This window comes from Onychomys torridus, chromosome 6 (assembly GCF_903995425.1).
Source record: "Onychomys torridus chromosome 6, mOncTor1.1, whole genome shotgun sequence".
In the NCBI taxonomy this organism is placed as follows: domain Eukaryota; kingdom Metazoa; phylum Chordata; class Mammalia; order Rodentia; family Cricetidae; genus Onychomys; species Onychomys torridus.
In genome coordinates this window covers 102371372-102397183 of record NC_050448.1, presented here as the reverse complement: position 1 = coordinate 102397183, position 25812 = coordinate 102371372, and the positions used below count along the sequence as shown (strand labels likewise).

Below are 25812 nucleotides of genomic sequence, written 5' to 3'. Positions count from 1 at the left end.
CTATTCTTAACAGCGATTCCTTCCAAGTCAGGGGCTTTCATGTCCATGCAAGTTTTGGTCACACTGTCAAAATTCTAGTTCTTAAAGACACATTTTATTGGGCAGGGCATTGGGCTTCCAGTGAAGTTTTCCACTCTAAAGTTTGTGCATGCAATCCTCTAGAACCAAAGCCTGCTCCTGAGTTAAGCATGAGGTCCGGTTCTCTTTCATTGTTTAGATCTTCTAAAGCTGACTTCAAGGGTTGTTAGGATGGTCATGACGATCAGTGGCCTGTGTGACCCTCAGCAACCTTCAGCTCAGCACCAACTTACTCTTTATCTTTCCTAAGAAATATGTCACAGCTCTTTTGTTCTTTCTCATTTTAAATCTCCTCTGTGTAAGCATTTTAAATGTCAATTGGTTACAATATAATGACAGTTATAAATTGGAATCTGTTTATCTCATGTTTCATAATCTAGTCTCTTCTTGTTTAGTCCGCCATAAGGTGTGAGGGAGTGTTTGTTGCTGAGAAATGGGTTGCTGGGAAAATTGTGCTCCAAATAAACAATGAGGTGCTTGATGGGTCAGCTGTAATTAAGACAAGTGAAATAAGACTAATTCTCTTCTCTCTCTCTCTGCAAATCGGCACCCTCATGGTCCACAGAATGGCTACACACCTTTGCACCAAGCTGCCCAACAGGGACACACACACATCATTAATGTCCTGCTCCAGCACGGGGCCAAGCCAAATGCCACCACTGCGGTAAGGAGGCTTGTGGCCCTTCCCGGTACTTTTCTCTTCCTCCTCTCTTGCCCTGGTGTCCAATTGTCAGAGATTAAGTGTGACACATCCTCCTCCAATAAACTCCCAGCCTGCGGAAAGCCCCAAACTTTGGGAAAATCCTTTCTAGAAGTCTGTGATTTCTGGGGAGTGCTTGCCGGGAAGGAAGTCAGTTGGGTCTCTGGGGAGTGGGAGCCTCCACTTGGGCTGCTGGCAGGGCTTTGCTTACAGCTGGCTCTCAGATGTGAGTGCTTCCCCCCCACCCCCTTCCTCCCTGTCTTCTTAATGGGGCCCAGTTTCTGAGTAGCTGGTTTAGAACTGCCTCATTGGGATGTGGAGCCATTGAAATGTAAACTAAGCGGTGTAATTAAACAAACGGGGTCCCCAGTGGCCTGGGACGGAGGCGGCTGGAATTGCTGGCTTGTATACTTCTTGCTGCACTGGCGCTCCTGCAGAGCAGAAGCTAAATCTGTCACTGGGTCCCTATGGTAGCGTCTTACCTGCAGCAGATGGCCTGACCCTTGGTGAGCAATGAGTAGAGCAGGTTCTAATTTTGGCAGACACAGTCCTCAGTCCCAGAGGCGCCTTTAGAAGAGCCCTTGCAGCATTTGGAGCTGCTTGACAACCTCAGGGTTAAAGCATCGAGTGCTTCTTATTAAAAAGCACAGGCAGATGCAAGCTTGTTGTGTTACCATGGTGACCTGGGCTATAGTCTACAGAAGTTACCAAGACAGATTTAGATGTAATGGTAAAAACTAGTGATTTTCCTGAGCTGTGCCTTGTTTTGGAAGGAAGTGCTGGCTCATGCCGAGCTAAGAGTGAGCTCATTGGCTCACAAGGCAATCCTCCCTAGCCTTTCTCACTCTTTCCCTCTTTCTGTCTCTTCAGAATGGTAACACAGCCCTGGCGATTGCTAAGCGGCTGGGCTACATCTCCGTGGTTGACACCCTGAAGGTTGTGACTGAAGAGGTCACCACCACCACCACAGTGAGTATGGGCTGGCGACTGATCTGCTCCTGTCCTCTTGGTTTTCCCGCCACATGCTTTTTGCTCAGCATTTGCAGCTTCTGTGTTGAACTTCTTTTGTTGAATGCCTTGTAGAATAGACCGAGAGGAATATGTGGCTATCAATGTGCTTACCCATGGATTCAGGGTTTCTGTCTTTAACTCAATGTAATAGTGAATCAAACATATGAATACAGCCTTATATCTACAAAAAAGTACCTCTTCCCTATGATTTTTTTTGTCTCTGGTTCCTCTGCTTCTTTCCTCCAGTTGCCTGTGACACCCACTGCCAGCAGAAAGGTACCACATTCTGCAGGCAACCTGAACTTGGCCTAGAGCTCAGGCAGCCTCTCAGAAGAGACCCTGTCTAGGTCAAATACACTTCTAAAGATAACAAAGCATCCTTAAATCTCTTCTTTTCCTTATGTCTGATGATTTTTTAGAATAAAAAGAAAATTGCAGGTGTTCAGTGTGTGCCTGAAATCCTTCCTTTCCAACTGCTTTAAAATGCCTGATGTTTCTTGAGGAGGGGCCAGTAAGAGTCATTGGCCTTGCCAGAAAGTCCCAAGAGCAAACCTTGACAGTGATACATCCTAATCTCTGCATAGGCTCCAGGGAGGAGTTTTTAAACTTTAATTTCAGCATGAGTTCTATGAACAATGGCGTTTTAATTTCTCTTGGTAAAGCAGAGAAACAGCAGAACCTGAGATGTTCCATGGAAACAATAAAACCACAAATCAACAAATAAAGTATTCGGAATAAGGTTCTAGTGGCCGCTCCAAGCTTGAACGGCTACATACAGTGTTTGGGAACACTTGGTTCTGTTAATAGATGGGAGGGAAGAGAGAGGAATTTTGTTTCATAGGCTGACGGAAAGTCCCTGTTGACAGCCATTGAGGTGGATGGAATACAGTTGATGTGACATGCAGTTTTAAATAGAGCAGACTATGAATGATTAATGAGCTGCACAATATCGACTGCACTTTTGATGGGAGGCAGCGGCACTGTACGATTGATTTTTCCAGCAGACCCATCTCCTTTAGCCAGCTCACACAGTAGTTTCAAAGAGATACAGTATAGATTTGATCAATTATATGTGAGAAAAAGTCTTGTCAGTGTTTATCACCCTATTTACCTGTCATTATATAAGGCCAAGGCCTTTCTTAAAAAATTATATTCTACTTAAACATGTTAAATCAATTCGTGAAAAATGCCCATCCTTCTGTGATGACTTGCGATACTATGGTATGTGTTTCCATTGTGTGATACTCAAATGAAGATAAATGTGTCTATCCCCTCAAACCTTCATCTCCTTGTGATGAGAATATTTAAAGTCTTTCTGTATGGCTGAATCTTAGTTGCTTTTAAAAAAAATAATGGTTTTTCATAACAGGACCGTCTTCATATGAAGACCCCCCAAGTTAAGTCACCTTAGAACAGCATGACCTCACAAAGGCTTTAGTGACAAGGTTGGCTGAGCATGTGTGCTGTTGGAGTCCTAGTTTTTGTTAACTTTTAACTTGGTCCACACTAGGAATCATGGGTCTGTGATTTTTATTGAATTGCCACTAGATGGCAAGCTTATGGCTCTTTTCCTCTCCTGGCCCTACTTTCTTTCATTCATTTTTGCTAAGTAACATTTCTTCTTTACTGGAGGAAAGATGTATGGGTCCTCTGTGCTACATGCTGAAGAACATCAGTGGTTCAAACAGCTCCTCTGCACATGTGTAGAGGGAGGGGAGAAGAGAGCTGTGACCAGAAGAAACTACATTCTTCTTTCTTTCTTTCTTTCTTTCTTTCTTTCTTTCTTTCTTTCTTTCTTTCTTTCCTTCTTTCTTTCTTTCTTTCTTCCTTTCTTTCTTTCTTTCCTTTCTTTCTTTCTTTCTTTCTTTCTTTCTTTCTTTCTCTCTCTCTCTTTCCTTCCTCCTTCCTTCCTTCCTTCCTTCCTTCCTTCCTTCCTTCCTTCCTTCCTTCCTTTATTTCTGTACATACATTGTGAAACTTACACATCTCCTTTCTAAGATTTCTAGTGCATAAATATGAATTAGAACAAGTGATTTTAAACACAAAGGTGTATTTTAAAACAGAAGCAACTAGCATTCCTTCATTTGTTTCTAAATGTTCCATTTACTAGGCTGGAAAATGGCTCAGTGGCTAACACACTTGCCTTGCCAGTATGAGAATCTAAGTTTGGACCCCCAGAACCACATAATGGTAATGCACATCTGTAGTTGTCCTCGTGTGGCAAGATAGGAGGTAGAGGCAGGAGAATTCCCAGAAGCTGCAGGGCCAGCTAGTGTGGACTTCACAGCAGCCAACAGTGAGATGCTATCTCAAAACAAGGTGGAAAGTTAGGGGTGACAATCCTAGGTTGTCCTCTCTCCTTCTGACATGCACCTTGGCATGTTTGCTCTGCATTCACACCAGTGAAACACACACACACACACACACACACACACACACACATGCACATGCACGCACACACACGCACGCTGATTTTTAGAAATTCCTATTTACTGTCTCTAAGTAAGCTGGCAGATGGCTTGTCAGAAACCAGATATACAGGGAGGGAATGGAAGGTCTTTTCTCTGTTGGTTAGCTCTAATACAAGGCACTTATTTTTAGAACATTTTATGAGATTTTGCTTTTTAATTATTCATATTTTATCATATTTTATTCACTACTATATTATTATTTATATGTTCATTTTAAATAATTTGAGGATTATTTGGAAAAACTCACCCATTTAGAATTCAAATCTCTAGGTGAAAAATCTAATAAACCATAAATAACACATAGAATGCCAGATTTCAGCTACAGTATGTCATTTACATTAAATAAACCACCATCCCCTAAAATCCCCTCTATCTAGAGGGGTAGTGTTAGTGATGTCATAGGTTGTTGTTGTTTTATTTGTATTTTGCTTGCATGTATGTCTTTGCCAGGTGTCCACAGAGGGCATCAGATCCCCTGGAACTGGAGTTATAGACAGTTGTTGGACATTATATGGGTGCTGGGAATTGGACCCAGATCCTCTGGAAGAGCAGCCAACGCTCTTAACTACTAGGCCATCTCTCTATCTCAGTGGCTACATGTTTCGATTCTGCTTTGTCTTTTTTTTCTGGCTTTCCTAATTGGCTCCTGATAGAATTGTGAGTTTGTTTTGAGACATGGAATTTGGAGCTCAAAAGTATGGATGCATTCTCTTCTAGTGTGGAAATCTTTGTATAGTACACTTCCCTTTGGGAAATTATATTCAGTCATTTTTTTTCCTCCATATTTTCTTTTCTCCATAGGGTGCTATTTGTGATATCACAAATAATTAATATGTAAGATTAGTAATGTGCTAGCTTTGGAGGACACATCTGGAATTCAGTTTAGGATGCTGGATCACAAAGCCCACTTTCCTAACCATTCCATTGTAATTAATCTCGGTTTTGCTGAAAAGTGGCTTAACCAGAATTTTGTGAAAGAACTATTCCTGCCTCATTTTCAACTAAAAAATACCACACAAGAAGTATACTTTATTGATTTCAGTGGGCATGTCCTAAAGTTTACTGATTAACCTAAACCAAAACAAACAAATAAAAAGCATCACTTTGGTGATAGCATGCAGTGCAAAGCATTTTTTACTGAGGCAAAGGGAATAATGTTTCACAGGATGAGGTCTACCATTAAACGCTGCCATTGAGTTATTGCTGCACAAATGATGGGCTCATTTCCCATCTGTTGCATTTTTAGGGTATGCCACTTGTACAGCCTTGTGAGGTCTCTTGAAGAATAGAAACTTCTTTTCCAAGTTCTCTACCCCAAAGAATGAATGAAGGCATTGTGAGAGAGCAGATCGAGGCAGTGGATTGTAAGGGAGAGGCTGGTGTGGTTGCCATTGCCCAGACCCTGTGGAATCGTGGCTTGTTTCCCTAACCTTGGCTTTTCTAAATTTACACTGAGAGTTGCCGCAGGGGAGGCCAGACAGCTCAGCATTGTCTTAGGATGAAGTCCCTGTGTGTTTGCCAGAATGGCCATCAGAGAGCTGGGGGCATATTCCCAACAGCAATAGCCAACAGCCCTAGTCTATTAAGATTGGAAAAACTATGAAAAATGACTCATTCCCCTACATGTCAGTCTGCCTTCATCAGCTAATTTTTTATTAGTGGTGTAATTTTAAAGTGATGTATTATATGGCAAATAATCATTGCTAAGAAGAACATAAATTACTTAATACATTATCCAAAATTACCACAAATAAATCATATTAGATATATTATCCTTTACTCATTAGGAAGGGTTTTTTTTTTTAAAAAAAAATGAAGAAAATGTAAAATCTAAGTCCTAAATTTGATTTGATACCATGTCTATTAAAGGAATCAATCATCAAAATGAAAATACAATGAATACAGATAATGTCTTTTGACAATGTCTGGCTACCATTTTCTTCTGTGAATATAGTTCTGTGATCAGATGGCTAAATTGTCATCTTTGCATAAACACTGTCAATAATCACAGTGTGTATATGTGCTCTATAATATCTAAATAACGCTTAGTGGGGCTGAAGAGATTACTTCCCACATGGCAGTTCACAACTGCCTATAGCCCCAGTTCCAGTGGATCTGAAACCCGCTTCTTGCCTACATAGGCTCCAGGCATGCGTGTAATGTAAATACCTGAAGGCAAACATTTATACACATTATAAATGAAGAAATCCTCTTCAAAAGTTTATATAACACTTATTCTTTTTCTTAAAGAAACATACAGAGTACAGGACCCTTAAATTTTTCTGATATAATTTTTCAAATTGTTTGTAATTATCTCACCCACACCTAATTGGAGAGCAGTTATTTGGGGGGACACATCTTTGTTGGAACTTCTCAGAGTACTCACCTTTGTCTATGGGAAAAACAAAAGCAATTATACAATTATTATTTTATCTAGTTACAAAAGTTCTGTTGACAAACATGATTGACATTAACAAAACAAGTGGAGCCTGCAAGTGTCCTGATAACAGCTAATGGGTGAGGGTGTTGAAAGGTAACATGATGGTCAAAGTCATTGGCAGTGCTGTGTTGGTTTGGGAAGGGTATGAATAAAGGGAGTGATTGGCTCTGGGTGGGGGTGTTGACTATGTGGGGTCAGTTAAGCTTGAAGTCCCCCCCCACAGGGAAAACCAGATATTATCCACTATTTATAAAACATAAAGCTTATATTTAGTTTATATGCTTTCCTATATCATGATGAATAACTCATCATCTGACTTAATTATATCTCATTAATCTTGTGCTCTTTATTTAACTTTTAAAGTAGTTTTGGTTCTTGACCATGACATCTTAGATTCTACAGCAGAAAGAGAAGTACATAAGCATTGAATTATAGCTTTGTTTTCCATATATTGTTCAAATGCAGTTGTTAAAAAAAAACTATGTTTCAGTAACTAAATATCTTAAGGATATTTCATTTTAAAAGAAAATTGTATATTGTATCTAATTACATCCCTCATGAGTAGGAAGATTTGTTTGTTATTCATTCAACAAACATTTACTGATGCCCTATGAAGATTGGGCAAACATCAAATTCAAATACATGCTCCATATTGCATTGTACATTGAGGGCATTCTGAGTATTATTCAGGGAGGCATCTGTGAACAAAATGATCATTGTGTGCTGCTGTTTATCCTGCTATATACATTTTCTCATATAACAGCATTTAATCCCAAACAAAGCAGCCTGGCTATTCATCCTTGCAAGTACAAAGAAAGTATGCTCACACTACCAGCATCTAAGAATGGACAACAGGCTGCCACACAGTTATGTACTTGCAAGTGGAGACACATCTTCCTGTAGAAAGAGTGGACAGGAAAAGCAACTACTCTAGAACTTTCTCATATGAAGTGGACTTCCTGGTTTGTCTACTACAACAGACATAGTCACATTATTAAATCATTTTATTTACCTTTAGATACTTATTTAAAATGTTTCAGAACAGTGTAACAGGATATGCTATAGTATGGCGGTCTCCCTAAGGCTAAAAAAATGAGCCCCAAATTGAGTTGTATGATATAATAAAATGGAACTTTTTCCCTAGGGACTAGGTCTCACTGTATAGCTCTGGCTGTCCTGGAACTCACTATATAGACCATGCCGGCCTCAAACTAAATGTGAATTTTTAAAAAAATACTCATAGCTGGACCTTAGCTCCAGGATGCAGATTTATTTTTATTCTGTGTTGAGACTCAAGCAGTAGTGTTTGTGCGTGTGTGTGTGTGTGTGTGTGTGTGTGTGTGTGTGTGTGTGTGCGCCCCTGCCCGTGCGCTACCTATTCACACGGATGTGTGCCCATATGTATGCAGGTGCATTTGTGTATTTGTGTAGTGGGAATCTTAACAAGGTCTTATTAATAAAAACAAACCTGAGGCCAGTTATTAGGGTGAACGCTGGAAGATCAGAGAAGCAGAATAAGCCACAGCTTCCTCACCTTGCCAGTTCCTCAGCTGATCCTGTTTCCTCAGACTGGAAGCCTCTGAGTCCTCATCCAAATGAATCTCAGCTGAACTGTGCTGCTCCAAAGCCTAAAAGCTTAACCAGCCAAATGCTGCTAGTTTCTGGTCCTCAAGCCTTATATATCTTTCTGCTTTCTGACATCACTTTCTGGGATTAACGGTGTGAGTCACCATGCTTGGCTGTATCCTTGAAAAGACAGATTTCTGCCTCTGGAATGCTAGGATTAAAGGTGTGTGCTACCACTGCCTATTCTCTATGTTTAATATTGTGGCTATTCTGTCTCTGACCCCAGATAAGTTTATTAGGGTGCACAATATTTTGGGGAACACAATAGCAGTGTGTGTGTGTGTGTGTGTGTGTGTGTGTGTGTGTACATTTAAAGGCCAGAAGTCCACATATCTAGTGTCTTCCTCCATCACTGTCTGTCTTAGGTTTTCAGGCAGGACCTCATTGAACCTGGAGCTCATTGGTTTAGCTAGTCTGACTGGCCAGTGACCTCCAGGGATCTCCCTGTTTTCCCAGCTCTGGTGTGACAAGTATGAGCACTTGTACCTGGGTTTTACATGGGGGCCAGGGATCTGAACTTAGATCCTCATGTTTATACAGCAGGCATTTTACCATCTGAGCCATATTTTCAGATCAGAGTATCAACATCTTAAAAATACTTCTAGTACTTCTAATGTACTGCTAGAATTGAATTCTACGATATATAGATTATAATTTAACTGAGCTAAATTTATAACTCAAATTTGAAATACTGAAATAATAATGAAGTAGTATATTATAAAAGTCCTTTAAATATGTCCCTTTCACAAATGTTTATCTGCCCTCTAGTCTCTGTGAGATCTCTCTCTTGCAGCTTTAGTTTGCTTCCATTGAATCAAAACCTGTGGTCTTCCATAAACATCTCCAGGGACATGTAGGCAAGTTGGGTTTATTAACGTGCGCTTCAATTGTGCCATCATTTACACACCACAACATTCTCTAGACTTTTACTTTCTGCCTTGTCTTTAAACAAAGATTCCACTCAAAAGAACATCTATTTTGTCACTTGGTGAATTTTAAGTGTATGTTAACATAATTTTACAGCATCAAATTTTTAGTGTATGTGTGTGAGAGGTACCCACTCTGCTTCAGGCTCTATGGCAACACCCTACCTCTGAAATGGCTCCCACTCCTCTGTGGGAGGTAGATAAATAGATGAGCCATCCATGGTTTTGTGTTTAATGTATGTAACAGAGTTAAATAAATAGAGTTATTGTTGGAACATCAGGAAGCATTTCTCTGTGGAAATCACATCTGATAGTCCAAGCAGAAGTGCTTGATAAAAAAGGAATGTCTAGAAAATCTCCATAGTATAAGAGGCAGGACCCATGTGACAGTGAAACAAACCATCCAGCATGGGGTTAGCAGGGACCTGGATGTGAAGCCTTCATACCCGGCCATGTTTGCTGCCTCACAATAGGTCTTCTGAGACATTTTATTGAATTTTGTTCTGGAAACAAAGAAAGCAATTCCACTAAAAAGCAGTTGGTTAGAGGCTTGTGCATTACCATGTTGTGACTGAATCAGTCTCGTTGCTCTGAGCACAAATCTAGAGCTCCCGACAATCTGTGGGAGGTCTCTTCTGCTTTGGGAAAGAGCCTGTGACAGCCATTGTACTAACTGAAACAAGTTTTTCTTACCTGTAAAGCAAAGCTCAGAAGTCTAGACAACCTACTACTTGTCCTTTGGTGTTTCAGTTGAGGGTTTACTTTTTTTTTTTTTTTTTTTGGTTTTTGAGACAGGGTTTCTCTGTGTAGCTTTGCGCCTTTCCTGGAACTCGCTTTGGAGACCAGGCTGGTCTTGAACTCACAGAGATCCACCTGCCTCTGCCTCCCGAGTGCTGGGATTAAAGGCGTGTGCCACCACCACCCGTCGAGGGTTTGCCTCTTATGTCAAGAGTTTAGTCTTTTAATATTCTCATAATGGCCAACTGGCACACTAAAAGCACTTTAAATACAGGAATTAGAGTTATAAATTTGAGGTTTGATGGGCTTGAGGTAATATTTAAAGCTGTGAGGTTTCCTTTTTATCCATATCTTTCATTTTTAAACTGATAACATGGTACATATTTATAATGGGCAATGTAATGATTTGAGATGCATATACATTGTAAAAACAGCTAGATAAACCAATTAGCCCACCACCACTTCATACACTTATCATTTGTGCGTGGTTGTGATGAGAATATCTGAATTCTAGAAAATTTCAAGTATTCAGGAACTATGTAGCTCAGTTAATATGAGGCTTTCCTAGCATGCACAGGGTCCTGGGCTCAATCCCCAATACCTCTTAAACAAGCCATGCTGGTGCATGCCTGGAATCCAGGCACTTGGGAGGTGAAGCTAGAAGGGCTGGAAATACAGGGATGTCCTTGCACATAGTAAATTTGTGAGTTTGAGTTTGAGGCCGGCTTGGGGCACATGCCACTGTCTCAGAAAAATAATGGAGAAGAGAAAATTTCAAGTGTACAATACACTGTGGTATTGGTGCCATGCCTTTCTTGCACTTCTTCCCCATTTGACTGATATTTTGTAGTCTTTGAAAACCAGCCCCCACCCCACTCCCTTGCCTGGAGTCAGCCACTAGTAACCATGATTTTACTGTCTGTTTCTATGATTTGGACTTTTAAACAATTTCTCAGATTAGTGAATTCATATGATATCTGTCTCTCTGTGCCTGACTTTTTTCATTTTGAAAATCACTATGGGGTATAATCATCATGTTGTTCCATGCCACACATGTGACAAAAAGTTCGGAGGCCCTTCACTCCTAAAATGAAGGTAATTTTTAATTACAATCGTCTCTTATTCCAGCTGATGCTTATTGAGTCCTACCCTATTCCAAGGACTGTTCTCATAGCTACTGTATTAGTATTCATCACAATTTTATGAAACACTAGTCTGCAGTTTTTCGACAAGGAAACTGAGGCATAGCTAGGTTGAAGGACTTGCTGAGGCCTTGCAGCTGAGTCTAGAACTGGAAGCCATGCAGCCAGATGAGCCTGGCCTCTCAACGTTTTATTCTGCAACAGGAATGAAATCATTGGATTTGGCCACTCTGGGGAGCACCGTAGAAGGCCAATAAGCAATAAACCATAACTGTAGACTGTGAATACTATAAAGATGACTAATTCTCTACTGCTGGCCCTCTAACGCCTGACAACACATGTCACATATAGTGTATGTGGCCTACATTGTTTACAGCATCTTTCTAAGGGCTTTGCTTTTAATACAGTGTATGTTTATTACTTCATTGTAAAGTTTTTCTGGAAACATCACTTAGTTCGTTTTAGAGACATCTTGAAGACATTAGTTTGCTTTTTCAATATGACTAATTACTAGCACTGTTGCTAAAGGCTTCTTTTTCACATGGGAACTAGCAGTAATGAATCTTCTCTTGTCCAAATTCCTGGAGTTATTGGGCATTTGTCTTCAGAATGGACAAAGGAGTTATCACAAAAGAGAGTAGGTTTCCAAAACACTCATGTGGATAAAATGAGGTGTTTGGGGTCTGATAGCTTGCTGCTGCTGTAGAGTGTGGCACCTCTGTGACTCTGTTCCTGTTTTGTTTGATTTTATTTTTAACTTTGTAACTAATGCTTTTGTCTTTCCAGACTATCACAGAAAAACACAAGCTGAATGTTCCTGAGACGATGACGGAGGTCCTTGATGTTTCTGATGAAGAGGGTAAGTCTTCCCTGTGGTCTGTGGTGACAGTTGTCAAGTTTCTACATTAGGAAACTAAAGTGTCCTTACAGATAAAGGTGGTAGTTCTGATGACATCCTCCTAATAGTTAAAACCCAGTCACCAACCGTAGTCTACTATTTATTCTTGCCAGTGAAGAAGTAGGCAAGTTTGGTCTACCTACTTTTCCCCATTATTATCTTTAATCTCTGATAACTAGTAAGACTGGGGAAAGAGAAAGAAACTTCAAATTATCCATGTCCTGAATGAGCTGTCAGATAGTCATTACTAACACATGTACTAATTATACCAAAACATTTCATATTCAAATGCCTTGACAGACTTTAAAGAGTTCTTCATTAGTGATATATTAAGAAGCCTCTGCTGTCTGATTAGTACAAATGTACAGAATATATATGAAACCCAAAAGAAAAGATCCTTAGAAAAGGCATCAAAGGACCTCAGCACAAAATAGTACAGTCCCAACATGAGTAAGTCGTTTGTAATGCCAGGAAAGATCTGTACTTTCATGATGGCTTTAGAGTTGATAAAAATTATCTAGACTAGTGGTCCTCAACCTTCCTAAATCTGTGACCCTTTAATATAGTGCCTCATGTTGTGGTGATCCTCAACCATAAAATTATTTCATTGCTATTTCATAACTATAATTTTGCTACTGTTATGAATCATAATGTCAATATGTGATGTGCAGGATATCTGATAAATGATTGCCAAAGGAGTTGCAACCCAAGGGTTAAGAACTGCTGATCTCGACAGTGCATTTCAAAGTCACGATAAAGACTGTTTTTCTTAAACGTGTGCTAGGGTAGAGGTGAGAAGCCATGTTTAACACAGAGAGGTTCTTTTTTTTTTTTTTTTTTTTAACCTCCCCAGTGACTTTTCTTCATTCCATATTTTTTTATTTCCCTGTATTGTTTCTTCTGAATTAAAAAAAAGTCTACTACCCCAAGATCACAGAATTACCACATAGAGTATGCAAGCTTCAATAGCAAAACCAGCGTATGAGATTTAAAAGCCTATTGCCATGTATGTGTCCATGGAAAATTCATGCATACCTTTGTAAAATCATTGCCACAAAGGCGGTACTAGGCTTGATTGCAATAGACTCCATAGAAAATATTAAATATGTTCTTAGGTTTTTTGACACGAAACCTCAAGGCCAAGCTTTACATTCTTCAGTCTTATTTGGAACCGGTTTGTTTTGTTATTGGCATTTGGCGCTGGGCTGTATCAGTTTGCATAAGAATTATGACAAGAGTGGACAAATGTTGGATGAATGTATTACGATGAGTAATTTTAAAAGTACTGCCAAAGGCTGTCATTCTGCGTATTTATTAAAGTCTGAGCTGTGTTCTAGTATCTACCAGCTGAGTTCAAGCGTCTGTATACACAACTCACGTTTCAGTGGGATTTTCTTGCTCATTTTCATTCATATGTCATGCAGCTCTTAAGCAGTTTGGTGACCGCTTTATTGATGGGGAGACGCTTAGTGATTCAGGTACCATTCGAGGGACTCAGAGCGATTGCTTTTCTTTGCTTTTAAGTTTTCTTAACTATATAGAAGCAACTTGTTAATTCTCAAGTCTTTGTGCTTTATACTAATGTTTGTTTTGAAACAGCTTGTATAATGTGGATAGAATTGTGCATGTGTGCATTTGATGTGTGCATTGGATTAACTTGTAAATTTAAGGCTGTGATTTGCTTATTCTGGTAATAATTGAGCAAATATTATGAAGATCAACTAAACAAAATTACCTTATCTGAGGCACATTATAAGACTGTTTTCCCAGAGGAGTATCTTTATTTTTTTAGGGTAGAGGTTTTTTTGTTTGTTTGTTTGTTTGTTTTTTCGAGACAGGGTTTTTCTGTATAGTTTTGGTGCCTGTCCTGGATCTTGATCTGTAGACCAAGCTGACCTTGAACTCATAGAGATCCCCATGGCTCTGCCTCCCAAGTACTGGGATAAAAGGCATGTACCACCACCGCCCGGCTAGGATAGAGATTTTTGAGGAAAAGTAATTCCTTGGTAACTTAATAATAAAGTTAGCATTGCATATTAGTTACTATCTATACTTTCAACTAAGATGACTTGAGGTGAATCCTCACATTACTTTTCTTAGATGAGACAAAAAATATATTAAATTAGACACCAGGTATAGCGTGTACCCGTGGTTATGGTTGCTCAGGAGGCATAGGCTGGATGATAACTTGACTGCAGACATTAAAGTCAGCCTGGGCTGGGTATGGTGGCACACCCTTTAGTCCCAGTACTCAGGTGGCAGAGGCATGTAATTCTCTGTGAGTTTGAGGCCAGCCTGGTCTATGTAGTGAGTTCCAGGATAGCCAGGGCTGTGCTATGTAGAGAGAATCTGTCTTTAAAAAAAAAAAAAAAAAAAAAAAGCCAGCCTTAGGAATGCAGTGGGAACCTCTTTTAAAAACAAATATATAATTAGGAGTCATAATGTGATTGTTATTTAAAAGACAGTCAAGAGTAGAGGTAAGTCAAGTCATTATGATTAAGAATGATCTCTAAATTCCATTCAGGGAGGGGAGGGCTTGCGGTGAGGAGACTGTCCAGTGTGTAATGCACTTGCTCTCTTAACAAAGGACCCAAGTGCTCCTAGTGCTCAGGTCCAGCAGCTCAACCACCTGTAACTCCAGCTCCAGTGCATCTTAGGCCTTCTTCTGGTCTCCTTGGACAACTATATATCCCTCACACTCCTACACACACACACACACACACACACACACACACACACACACACACACAAAATAAATATTTTTAAAAGCCACTCAGTGTAAACTTGGCCTTTAGGGAGAAAATGAATAACATAAAACATTATATGTGATATGCAGTTTCCAGAGATGATGTGATATCACTTCATAACAAGCTTATTACATGAAAACCCAGTGTATATAAATTAGATATATTTGATTTCAAAATAGATCACTGTTTGAAAAATAATAGGTGCAGGGACTTATTGCTTAATGCAATTAAAGTATTTACTGTGGAATTTCTAGAAACTTCATTTGTAAGACTCTCATATCTGCCCAATATATAAAATGAGATGTAGATATATAATTTTTAAAATTAAAACTGTTAAACGGTGACATTTGTTAATGATAAAAACTCTTGATTTGGGAGGAATATTGATTAGTGAACAAGAACATCTGTGAGAAGAGAAATGTTTTATTTTTAGAAATAACCAAGCATGTAACAGCATTTTATTGCCAGCAGGAAATTCAAGTATAATAAATTTTATATGAATATTTGAGTTGTACAAAGTCACTTTTTATGCAAAGAGTCAGTATAACATTAGTTGACCTGCACTTCTAACTCCTTAACATTTTGTGCCATTAAGTGTTTTCATGGAACCTGCTCTCATCTCCATGGATACAGTGCAGCCACATATATTTAGAAGGTGTTAGCTAATCACCATTCTCTATAGCATCTACTGGTGGTAACAATGTACAAACATCTAAGGGCATTTATGAGTTTAGATGTCTCCTCCAACTAACTTGATATGTGGTAAAGCAGTTGGCATTATCCTCCTGTGAATCCAAACCACAGCTGATGAATATGATATAGTTTCCATCATGGGGGATCCAAGGTGAACACAGGGCCTGCCTTCAACAAGCATATATAAAAAGTAATGCATGAAGAGCTGAATGTGGAGGCACAATACCATCTGTTTTCATATCTGTTTAGTGAGATCTAGAGCTGGGGCCACCCACATAATCTGATCTATTTGTCAAGAAGTGAGAGATGAATTAGAGGGTGGCCCGGGTTTTAAGGAGTAGAGAAAGATCAGTGTAGGGGTCTCAATGTAGGAAAAGTGCAGCAGAGTGCCAATGAGTGGGAAAATAATTCAGTCACTCTGTTGCGCAACAGCTATGAGGTTAGTTGTGAAGCATCTGAATTCTTATCTGATTCTAGAGAATTAGAATATCATAAAGATTTCAACTGATTGTTAAAGAAATCTGTGTTTATAAATATTAATCCAGGAGTGGTCCGCAGAAAGTGGATGTTGTATGGGGAACTGGAAGAAGTCAAGTATCTGGGGGTAGAGCAAGAATATCCTGAGTATGATGGCAAGTGCAAAGGGCTTGCCCTTGAGATTCACCCATCAGTTAGTGAGCAGCTCCTGTAGACTTCTCCACAAGTTCCCTGGATCCACATGATCTAGCAGACAAGAGAGCTTCAGAACAGTAGAGGGTTGAGAAAAAAAACGGGGAAACCAGTTTCATCTTTTACAGGCTTCCTTTCGTGAGTACTTATCCTCCTTCCCATTTCAGCTCTTCCCGTATTTCAGCAGCAAGGGCAAGGGCAGGGGCTCAATGACACTTCAGAGAGTCTCTTTATCCGAGTATCACAGAGGTTAGCAAGATAGGTAACCTGCACCATCTAACCTTAATTTATCTCCATGTTTTGATATCTGTGTTCCTGGCATGGCTGATACACCAGGCACCCTCTGTGGAATTTTGTAGCTGCCAGATAATCAAAATCAACCTTACTTAAAAAAAAAAACAAACTGCAGTATGAGCCTGGTGGTGGTGGTGTATGCCTTTAATCCCAACACTTTGGAGGCAGAGGCAGGTGAATCTCTGAGAGTTCAAGGCCAACCTGGTCTACAAAGAAAATTCCAGGACAGCCAGGGCTGTTACCTGTCTCAGGAGGAGGGTGGGAGGGAGGAACAAAAAACAAACCAAACAAAAAACCCCAACAACAATAAAGAACAAAACTAAAGCATGCTAATCCCTTATAATTAGTGGGAAGGAACTGCCCCAAACGTGTCTGAAAAATCTGGAGAATACAACAAAAAAAGTGAACTCATTAATCTGAGAGTCATTATTTTATTAAATGAATAATTTGTAATTTAGGAAGACATTGTTCCAAGTACAGGAAACAACAAGGAAACTCACACTAAGTTTGTTATATGTTGTAGGAAAATAGTTGTGTTTGGCCTTTCTATACCAGCTATGTTAATAATAGAAAGTATGTCAGTATACAGTTGTTCTGTAAGTTATGTAGAATAGACCTTCTGGAGCCGGAGCAATGGCTCAGCAATTAAAGCCTTTAACCATTTACAGAGGACCTAGGTTTGATTCCCAGTACCCACATGGTGGCTCACAAACATCCATAAACACAGTTTCAGTGGATCCAGCAGTGTCACATGTACATATGCACGCATGAAGACTAAACATTTATACCCATTAAACAAACAAACAAACAAATAAATAAATATTTTAAAAGGTCTTCATCTCTCTGATTAAAAGTATGGAAACAGCTGTACTACTGGCTTGTAGAGAGAGTTTGCAGAGAAGCATGTTGATAGGGGCTGAAGTAGATAAGATGTATTCTATTTTCTCACATGCTAAATGTGAGGGGCTTATAGAAAACTCAGGTGCAAAATTCTTAGAGGAGGTTGAAATATGGATGTGGAGGTTGACAAGGATCTGAGATGGATTCAGGTGTATGGATCCATTATATGTAGTTTATGAGATCCTTGAATTTATAATAATGTGTGGTAAATGGGATGTAGCAGAGGGCATGTGAGAATAGCATTTCAGACAAGGGAGCCTGAGAAGAAAGGACTCAAAGTAATAGGAAAAAGGCCTGAAGAGATTTCTCTTGGAGTATCATAGAAGATGGTTTTTTCAAAGAAGTCACCTCTTGGTCACTGTTTAAGTACTAAAATCAATTAACAATAGCAAGGGTCTGTTTAATTAGTTTATTAGAAAAGACAGAGGAGACCAAGCATGATGTAGAAAAGGGCTAACCTTGGCTAAAGAAAGGTTAGTGCTTTACTGTGGTGAGGGAGGGTCCTTCATGGGGTTGATGGCAGAGGAGGGTGATTATAGATAAGTGTCTAAACCAGGTTTTCAAGAAGGGAGGCATAAGCCTCTAGAAATGGAGGAAGATAAGCATTAAACTTCTCTACTTCTGGTACATAATTTCCACCACTCAGTGGTGATAGTTAATACTTAACATAGTATTTTTATGTCTAAATTTAACTTGGAGAGAAATTGTTTGTAAACAGTATCAAGAAAATTTGGCCCTCCTATTAATGTTAACAGTATCAGATGAGATTGTAAACAGAGTCACTATCACTAGGGTCTTGAATTCTTTTGGTCATAATCATGATATTATGATCTATTCCTAAGGCTTACCACAGATATCTCCAAAACTCTGAAGCCTTTCTTTTAATAAACTGAGCATAGGAGCTGCTGGAGGCAGACACCGTCCTCACAAAAACATCAGAAGACAGAGAATTGGGGAGAATATTGAGGACAGTCATTGTCTCAGGAACTCAATATGATCAGAGGGTTTCAAATGGTGCCTTGGCTCATTACCAGAGTTTTTAAAAGGATATATTTTATTTTAAATATACTATCCAGATGGCCTTATCTCTATTGCAATACAATTCCATAATTCTAAGAGAGGAAGGTTAGGAATGTGTTCATTCCCAGGTTCTGTGAGATCCAGCTGTGTACCCTAGTGCCTTGCTCTTTTAGACTGGAATTCTCCAGCTAGACTCTGTCTTCCCTTCTGACCTTTTCCTTCCCACTTTATGAACCTTCTTCCCTCAACCAAGACATGACAAGAAAGAGGTTAAATATGAAAATCTATACTGTGGCCCCTGTTTTATTAAGAAGTATTGAGAAATTTGAAGGCACAAGTAATAGAAACTTATTTTGAGTTAACTTTGTTCCCTGTGACCATCTTGGGTGCTGGGTGATTGGGATCAGAACTGGAAACAGGAGAAACAGGTTGGCATCTGAGAACTAACTGACCCAGGGTGCCCTAATTTGGGTGGTAGTAGGGACTTAAGCCAAGTTCAGTTGTATTAGATACTTGGGGTGAGGTTAGGGAAGAGGTGTAAGCATACAAGCTAACTTTTGAGTTTTAGGTGATGTTGGGCTTCTCACTCAAGGGATATAGAAGATACAGCTTTTGTCATGTGATAGATCTTGCATTTAACATTCCTATCACCTTTTCACACATGAAAACAGGTCACAGACTGTCCTCCCAATGTTAATAAAATTCTCTCAGAGCATGCCTAGATTTTGGTAGTCCTGTTCTTAGAATTTATTTCTACATTAGTACGCTTTTGCTATTGTGTATATTCAGTCTTATAAAATATTATTATCATATTTACAACCATCAATATGATTGAGCAGAGAAGTTGTTTGCTACTAAGCCTGACAAACTGAGTTAATCCCAGTTCCCACACAGTGGAAGGAGGGACCATATTCCTCTGACCTCCTTCATATGTGAATATGTACACAAAAACAGAGGTGTGCACACACACTCACAGAAACAAACACACACATGCACATAGATACACAGACACACAAACAAACATCACACACCAACTCACACCAACAACACATGCACAATAAAGAAATAAATTTAAAATCCCTCATTTATTATAGAACAATAGACATTTCTTAGCATATTGCCAATGGCACGAAGAAACTATTAATATTGGATTATGCACAGAATTATTGAAGATACTTCAAGAATTCTAGTAGTCTACACACAGGGCTAATCTTTAAGCTAAACTAGTCACTGTGCTGACATATACAAGGAATAAAGCCCATTGAAAGGTATTCCAAGGATTACAACTCAGAGAATTATTTTTTTTCTTGGTGCATTTTAGGGAAATGGATCAAATTCTCTTGCTTTTTGCTTCAGCCCTTTGTAGACATATGCATGGACTCCGTGTTTCTCTGCCCGGCAGTGTTTTGCTGTCGTCCAAGCTGTCATGTGAACGTACTTCATAACTGTGGGCATATTTTGTTGCTGGTACTAAATTCAACAAGTAACTTCCCTCACTGTCCCCTGATGAAGGAGATGACACCATGACCGGGGACGGAGGAGAATACCTTAGGCCAGAAGATCTCAAAGAACTCGGCGATGACTCCCTGCCCAGCAGTCAGTTCCTGGATGGCATGAACTACCTTCGGTACAGCCTGGAGGGAGGGAGATCTGACAGGTATTCATCACATGTACATTGAATGTTGGACAGAAGTGCGCATGACACATTTTTAAACACCGCCCCCCCCCCCCACACACACACACTTTTCTCCTTTGCTTTTGGTTTTTAGAGATAAGGTCTTACGTACTGGGTAGCCCAGAATGGCATGGTACTTTCTCAGATGAGCCTCAAACTCCTGACTCTTCTATCCTAGCTTCCTGAGTACTAGGCATGCAGAATAGGCATGAACCACTATGCCTGGTTGACCACTTACTTTTTTTATGGTGATAAAAAATGTAGACACGGTTATTGAACCTTTAATGGGCAGCTCACTGTGTTTGTCAGTTAGCATGTTATTTTATTCATTTCTCTAATACTTTAAGTAGTGTCCATTTTGAAGGACAGGGAAATAGTCTGGAGACACCAAATCATATAGCACAATCTTTCAACTACTATGAAGCAGATCAAAGATAAGCAGGAGTCCCTGCCTTTCGAAGCAATGTATTTAATCAAGGAAATTCTAAGGCAGATGTGCTTAGCATCTCCACATACTTCTAATTCTAACTAAACTATTGGTGCTGTAATTTCTGTGTGAACAAAATATGTAGAATAATATAAAAGAAGTGCAAAGGGAAACTTTCCTGGAATTTATGTTTTCATTAAAAAAAAAAAAGAAAAAGAAAAAGAAGACATGATCTCATAAGGTGATCTGAGCCCATAAGAACCCGACTTTATAGGCAAATCTGAGATACCTTTCTAACCTTCTGAACTGTGAGATTCAATGTGATGTTGGCTATTACTAACTAATACACTTAGTACTTGTTAATCTCGACAGCAAGATGAATAAGATTATTGTGGATACTTCTTCAGAAGTATGGCTGCTAGCCTGGGTCACTCATAGGCCTATCCATTACTGTCATGTCTACCCATCAATAGCCACTCACATACTCATAGTACAAAGCTGACTCCTTTGTCAGCTACACTATGAATTTCTACATTGATAATCTATAATGACAACCCATTTGGGGGTTTTTCCCTTCAGCACCAGGATCCCACCTCATTTCTCCCCTCTTGTTGTTTTTCTCATACTTTTCCCTTTCTTTTTTTTACTGTGGTAAGTTCATTCTTGAGGTGGGCATTGTGTTAAGTCCTGCAGGTACCAGCCTGATTAAAGTATGTCCACTAAATTCATAGCCTCAGAGAGACCCTGGAAGGCCAGGGCAGAAGAGCTCAGAGTGCCTCTGCACACGGAGGCTCAAGCTTCCTGACAGACAGGAGCCCAAAGATGGGTAGAATGCTGAACAGGGATTCTGGGAAAGGCAGGGGATAGTGACGCCTTAACTGTGGGGACAGCAAAGGCTTATGTTAGTGGTGGCACCATTGTGGGCTAGAGCTGGGCTGTGGAGGGAGGGAGCCACACCTGTATTTTATAAGAATCCCTCCTCTGGTACACTGAGGATCATTCTAGTGGAGAGTGGCCACTGGCTAGACCACCCAGCTGCAACATGCTATTTCCTGAGTGGCTATGACACTAGGAAATTCTAACTCAGGGCCAGTTGTGGAAAGATGTCAGCAGTGACAATTTTGAAACTTGGGTAGTGAGATTTGATGGTGAATTTTATGGGGCAATTAAAGGGGAAGGAGAGTGACTTCTTGGTATTGATAGCTTACAGAGACAGTGTTCCTTAGGGCCAGGGTAAGGAAGGAGGGGCCCTTGGTGGCGGTGGGGGTGCGGGTGTGGCTGAACCTGTGTTCCACAAATGAAATTCTCGTCCACTGACAGATTAGGATTAATAATCCGAGATTCTTAAAAGACTATGCTTCAACATAAGAAATTCTCTATAGCTTTGTGTGAATTCTCAATATTCTACACTTGCTTACACTCGACCAAAGAACAATTCATTTTCATCAGTTACTACTTATTTTTTAAAAAATACCTGATTCAGTCATGCTTCCTTGTTCCAAGCTCAGATTTGAGAATTACAGTGTACTTGCTACAGAGTAAGGGGATGGATGGTTTGACATCTACCCGAACATGGAAAGGGAGGCAGGAAACAAACATTTCACACTCTGTCCCTAGGTTCCCACCTACATCTCTGGACCACCACATGTACACACAAGCCCCAAATGGAGTATGAGCAGCATCTCATTTTCATGTTTTATTAATTACTATTTCAGTTTTGCTTGAGCAATTTGGCACACCACTTTCTGGGTAACCATTCTCCTTTTTCATTATTTCTTTATTTGGTATGCTTTCAATAGTACAATTCCCAGGTAGGTATGACATGGCATGAAACCATGGCCTTCCTATGCACATCCGCATTTCCCTGCTCACTGCTCACTCTCTCTCTGTGTGTGTGTGTGTGTGTGTGTGTGTGTGTGTGTGTGTGTGTGTGTGTGTGTTGGCAAGAGCTGCTTACGTTCTAGAATTATGGATTCCACCCCCTTTTGCTAAATTCAGTAACTGCGGAAGTTAGAAGAGATGGTCTGTTACTGGAATGACCTTGTGGTCGGAACCAGGCCTGACTCTAACTCCTACAGTGCCACCTTGTGGCTGACAACACAGGGATGACTTCCCCCAAACAAACTAAGCAGCCTGTCTATATACACTCGGAGAAGATGAAGAAAACATTCTGGGGCCCCAAATAAGCATAGACACAGAAGGAGGAAAACATACAATTTAGTGCACATTGAGCAAAAACACAGTCAAATCACAGTCAGTTGGATTTTAACCCATTTATTATTATTATTATTGCTTACAACTTAAAAATACTGACCAAATTCAAACAGAAAACTCCAAGTAACAGAAAAACAATAGAAGCTTCTTCAACACACTAAACATTTTGTATATTTACCTGCTCAATAGGGATTCAAACTCCATAAGTTGTGTGTCTAATAAATTTATAGTTTACAAAGCTAGTAGCTACAGATACAAGGAAGGACTCAATTCACACTTTCCCATTTTCACACAACTGACTTATCCATGAAATGAATTGTGAATTGAGCCTTTTCTTGTGTCTATAGCTGCTGGTCCCCCAACTGAACCAATAAAATATCAATTTATTTGGATATATTATTCTCGGTGTATGAACTGAAGGAGTCCCCACTCCCAAAGTAATTTCTTTTTAATGGTAATCCTGTTGTAAAATATTATAACTTTTCTGTAAAAGTTTGTTTCCCACCAAATGTTGGCAGTTTATGATCCAGTGACTCAAATTATCCCACAAATTTATTGTTCTTATTATTTTATCAGAGAGAATCACATCTCTGCTGTTAGAATATCCTAGCCATATTTACTTCATTTAAACAGATTTTTATGATAACACCAGGGAAGAAAAGAATAGTCAGGAAACATAAAACCTGATTCACTATCCAGTCAGCATTTTAGAAGGCAGGCACCAGGGAAAGATTCACAGATCCTCAAAGGAATGTCCCCTCAGAGAGTGACCTTGCCCCTCTCACCTCCCCTACTCACTGTCTACATATCCTCATGTCTGTGCTTCTCTTTTGTAAACACTTTTTGTGGCTAAAGTTTCTTTATTCCTTGTTAGGTGTTTAGGCAAGAAAAAAATTAATAAAACCACCAGAATCTCTCTCTACCTCTTCTAGATCAAACCAGTTGAGAGACAGACCCAGGAATCAGGAACATGGCAGTCACAAACTCCCCTTCATTACTGGTGCTAACTGGGGCATGAATGTTACACTTAGGGCCAGAGAGACCTGCCAATCATTGTCACTCGAGTGGTCACTAAGAACCAGTGCCTTCTGTCAAAGTTTAGGTACAATACAATCCTGATAGCTTTGTCACAGGTTTTTATATGGAATGCCTTCAGTGACCACTGTTTATTCCCATCAGTATAAATTTTCATTTCAAGCCAGTGTTTCTTCTCTACTGAGGGTGTATCAAAAGGTCAGTTTTATCTAACACATGGGCTGGCCTTTTGAATCAAGTGTTCTTACCTGATTCATGTCTTTTGTGGTATTATTTACATACAACTACCATTGTTATTAGGCGAAGTTATAGTCTAAATATTTAGATTATAAAACCATGGCTAGAGATTACGTAACAAATAAATCTGGGTCCAGTAGAAGTCACTTGATGGGAAGAGAAGACGATTGAGCCCACAGACTCCATCATTTCATGAGGTTGGCCCTCTGCCTTTGGCCAAAGTCCAAACAACATAAAACAGAATTTAAGCATACTGATGTACTGCTGGGTACCAAACACACTCCAGTGTATCACTGCTATCTCTCTGGTTTAAAGAAAGGAAGGGCAACATGTCCTCCCACCAGTGGAAATACACTTTTGCTAAATTAAAAGATTATTATCCTGATGATTGAATTTCTATCTCAGCCTAAATTCAAGATCTCAGCAAGACCAATTCCATAGCTACAAAGTCAGCTGTAATTTCAGTCACTGCCTCTTGCTCGAGCTCAAACCCCGGCTGATTAATTGCCCAGGCATCCAGGCTGCCTGTGCCCTGTGTGGAGACAGCTGAGCTTAAATTATACTTTTATTTCATCTCATTATAAACATATAGGTGTATGTAGGAAAGAGTTTATTTCAATTTCTTTTTGTCATATCATTTGCTCTCTAAAATATGAGGCTCTAAAAACCTGCTACTGACAAAACATGGGAAAATGTTATTATAAATAATCCTTCATGTGTTAATGTCTCCAAATAGCTGCTTATCATTGACACTTCACATGTATCAGAGCACATGGCTTGCAAAATTTGATGCATTTGCAACATTAAACTGTTTCTATTAATCCACATGTTAATTTTCCACTTAATTACTTTCTTGTTAGTTTTCCATTCAGTCCATAATTCTACAGTGCTTCATTGACCAATATCTACTAGGTGAAAGTAAATGAAAGTTCGCTTCTACAATTTTATGAAAGCTTGCTTATCCTTTATTTTACCCATTTGTGGTTTTTGGCTGAGTTTGAATGCAAAGTGTTAATTCCTGAGCTATGTATAAAATCTATATATGATACACTATTTAAAATATCAATCTATAAGCTAAGCACTGTAGCTCAGTCCTGTAATTTCAGCACTTGGGAGACTCATACAGGGCGATCAAGTGTTCAAAGCCAGTCTGGGCTGCATAGTGAGTTCCACAATAGCCGGGGTGACACAGTAAGACCCTGTCTCAGGAAAACACCATTATAATGTCATTTGATTGTACAGATTGATTAGAATAAAAGAATTATGCAAAGGACAATTTTTGTCCATTGCATTTGCATCTATAATTCTGAATAATAAAATTCAGATTCACCAAAAATCTAAAGCATTGAATAGCAAGTCCCTAATTCCATTTTGAAGCCCAACATCACTTTTGGGCAGTGTCTTTTGGCGATTTGTCCTTGTGTTAGCCTGTGTCTGCTTTGGGCTGGTGCTGAGTTCCTCCTGCTCTCGCCTCTCATCCCCATGGCAACTAGCACTCTTTAGGGCTTCCTGCACTACACCCAGGGCATGCAAAGGGGACACTGCTCTCCTCTGAAATAACAGCATTGTTGGACTCTCCAGAGATAAACAAGAGGAACTCTACTTCCACAGGAAGCGCACATCTGGCCACAGTTCATTTCACTCTGTACCTTCCAGGGGAGGACACTGACAGCCATTCACAATGTGGAGAGGAAGAGAAAGAGGCAGGGAAAGAGAATGGAAAATAAAGGAGGGGGAAAAAAATCCCTGAAACCTGACTTTTTGTTTTGCTTTTGCTCTCTGAGCTCTGTCTGCTTTCCACCAAATATTTTCCCAAGGCTGCAGGGAGGTTATTTAACACAGATTTAAGAATTATTGCCTGTATAAATTTC

General features: G+C 39.7%; 1 protein-coding gene across 50 annotated transcripts in view; it reads left to right on the top strand.

Moving 5' to 3' along the window:
• Positions 1–25812, top strand: part of Ank2 (ankyrin 2) — a 582948-nt gene that overhangs the window by 501719 nt on the left and 55417 nt on the right. For 28 of the 50 annotated variants that reach the window (XM_036190288.1, XM_036190294.1, XM_036190287.1 and 25 more), the window contains 5 exons: positions 644–742; positions 1649–1747; positions 11919–11991; positions 19866–20010; positions 22255–22266. In XM_036190288.1, the coding sequence (XP_036046181.1) occupies positions 644–742; positions 1649–1747; positions 11919–11991; positions 19866–20010; positions 22255–22266 (428 nt within the window). Of the gene's footprint in view, positions 1–643; positions 743–1648; positions 1748–11918; positions 11992–13454; positions 13509–19865; positions 20011–22254; positions 22267–25812 lie in introns of all 50 variants that reach the window. The other 22 variants (XM_036190304.1, XM_036190301.1, XM_036190311.1 and 19 more) reach the window with 2 other exon arrangements.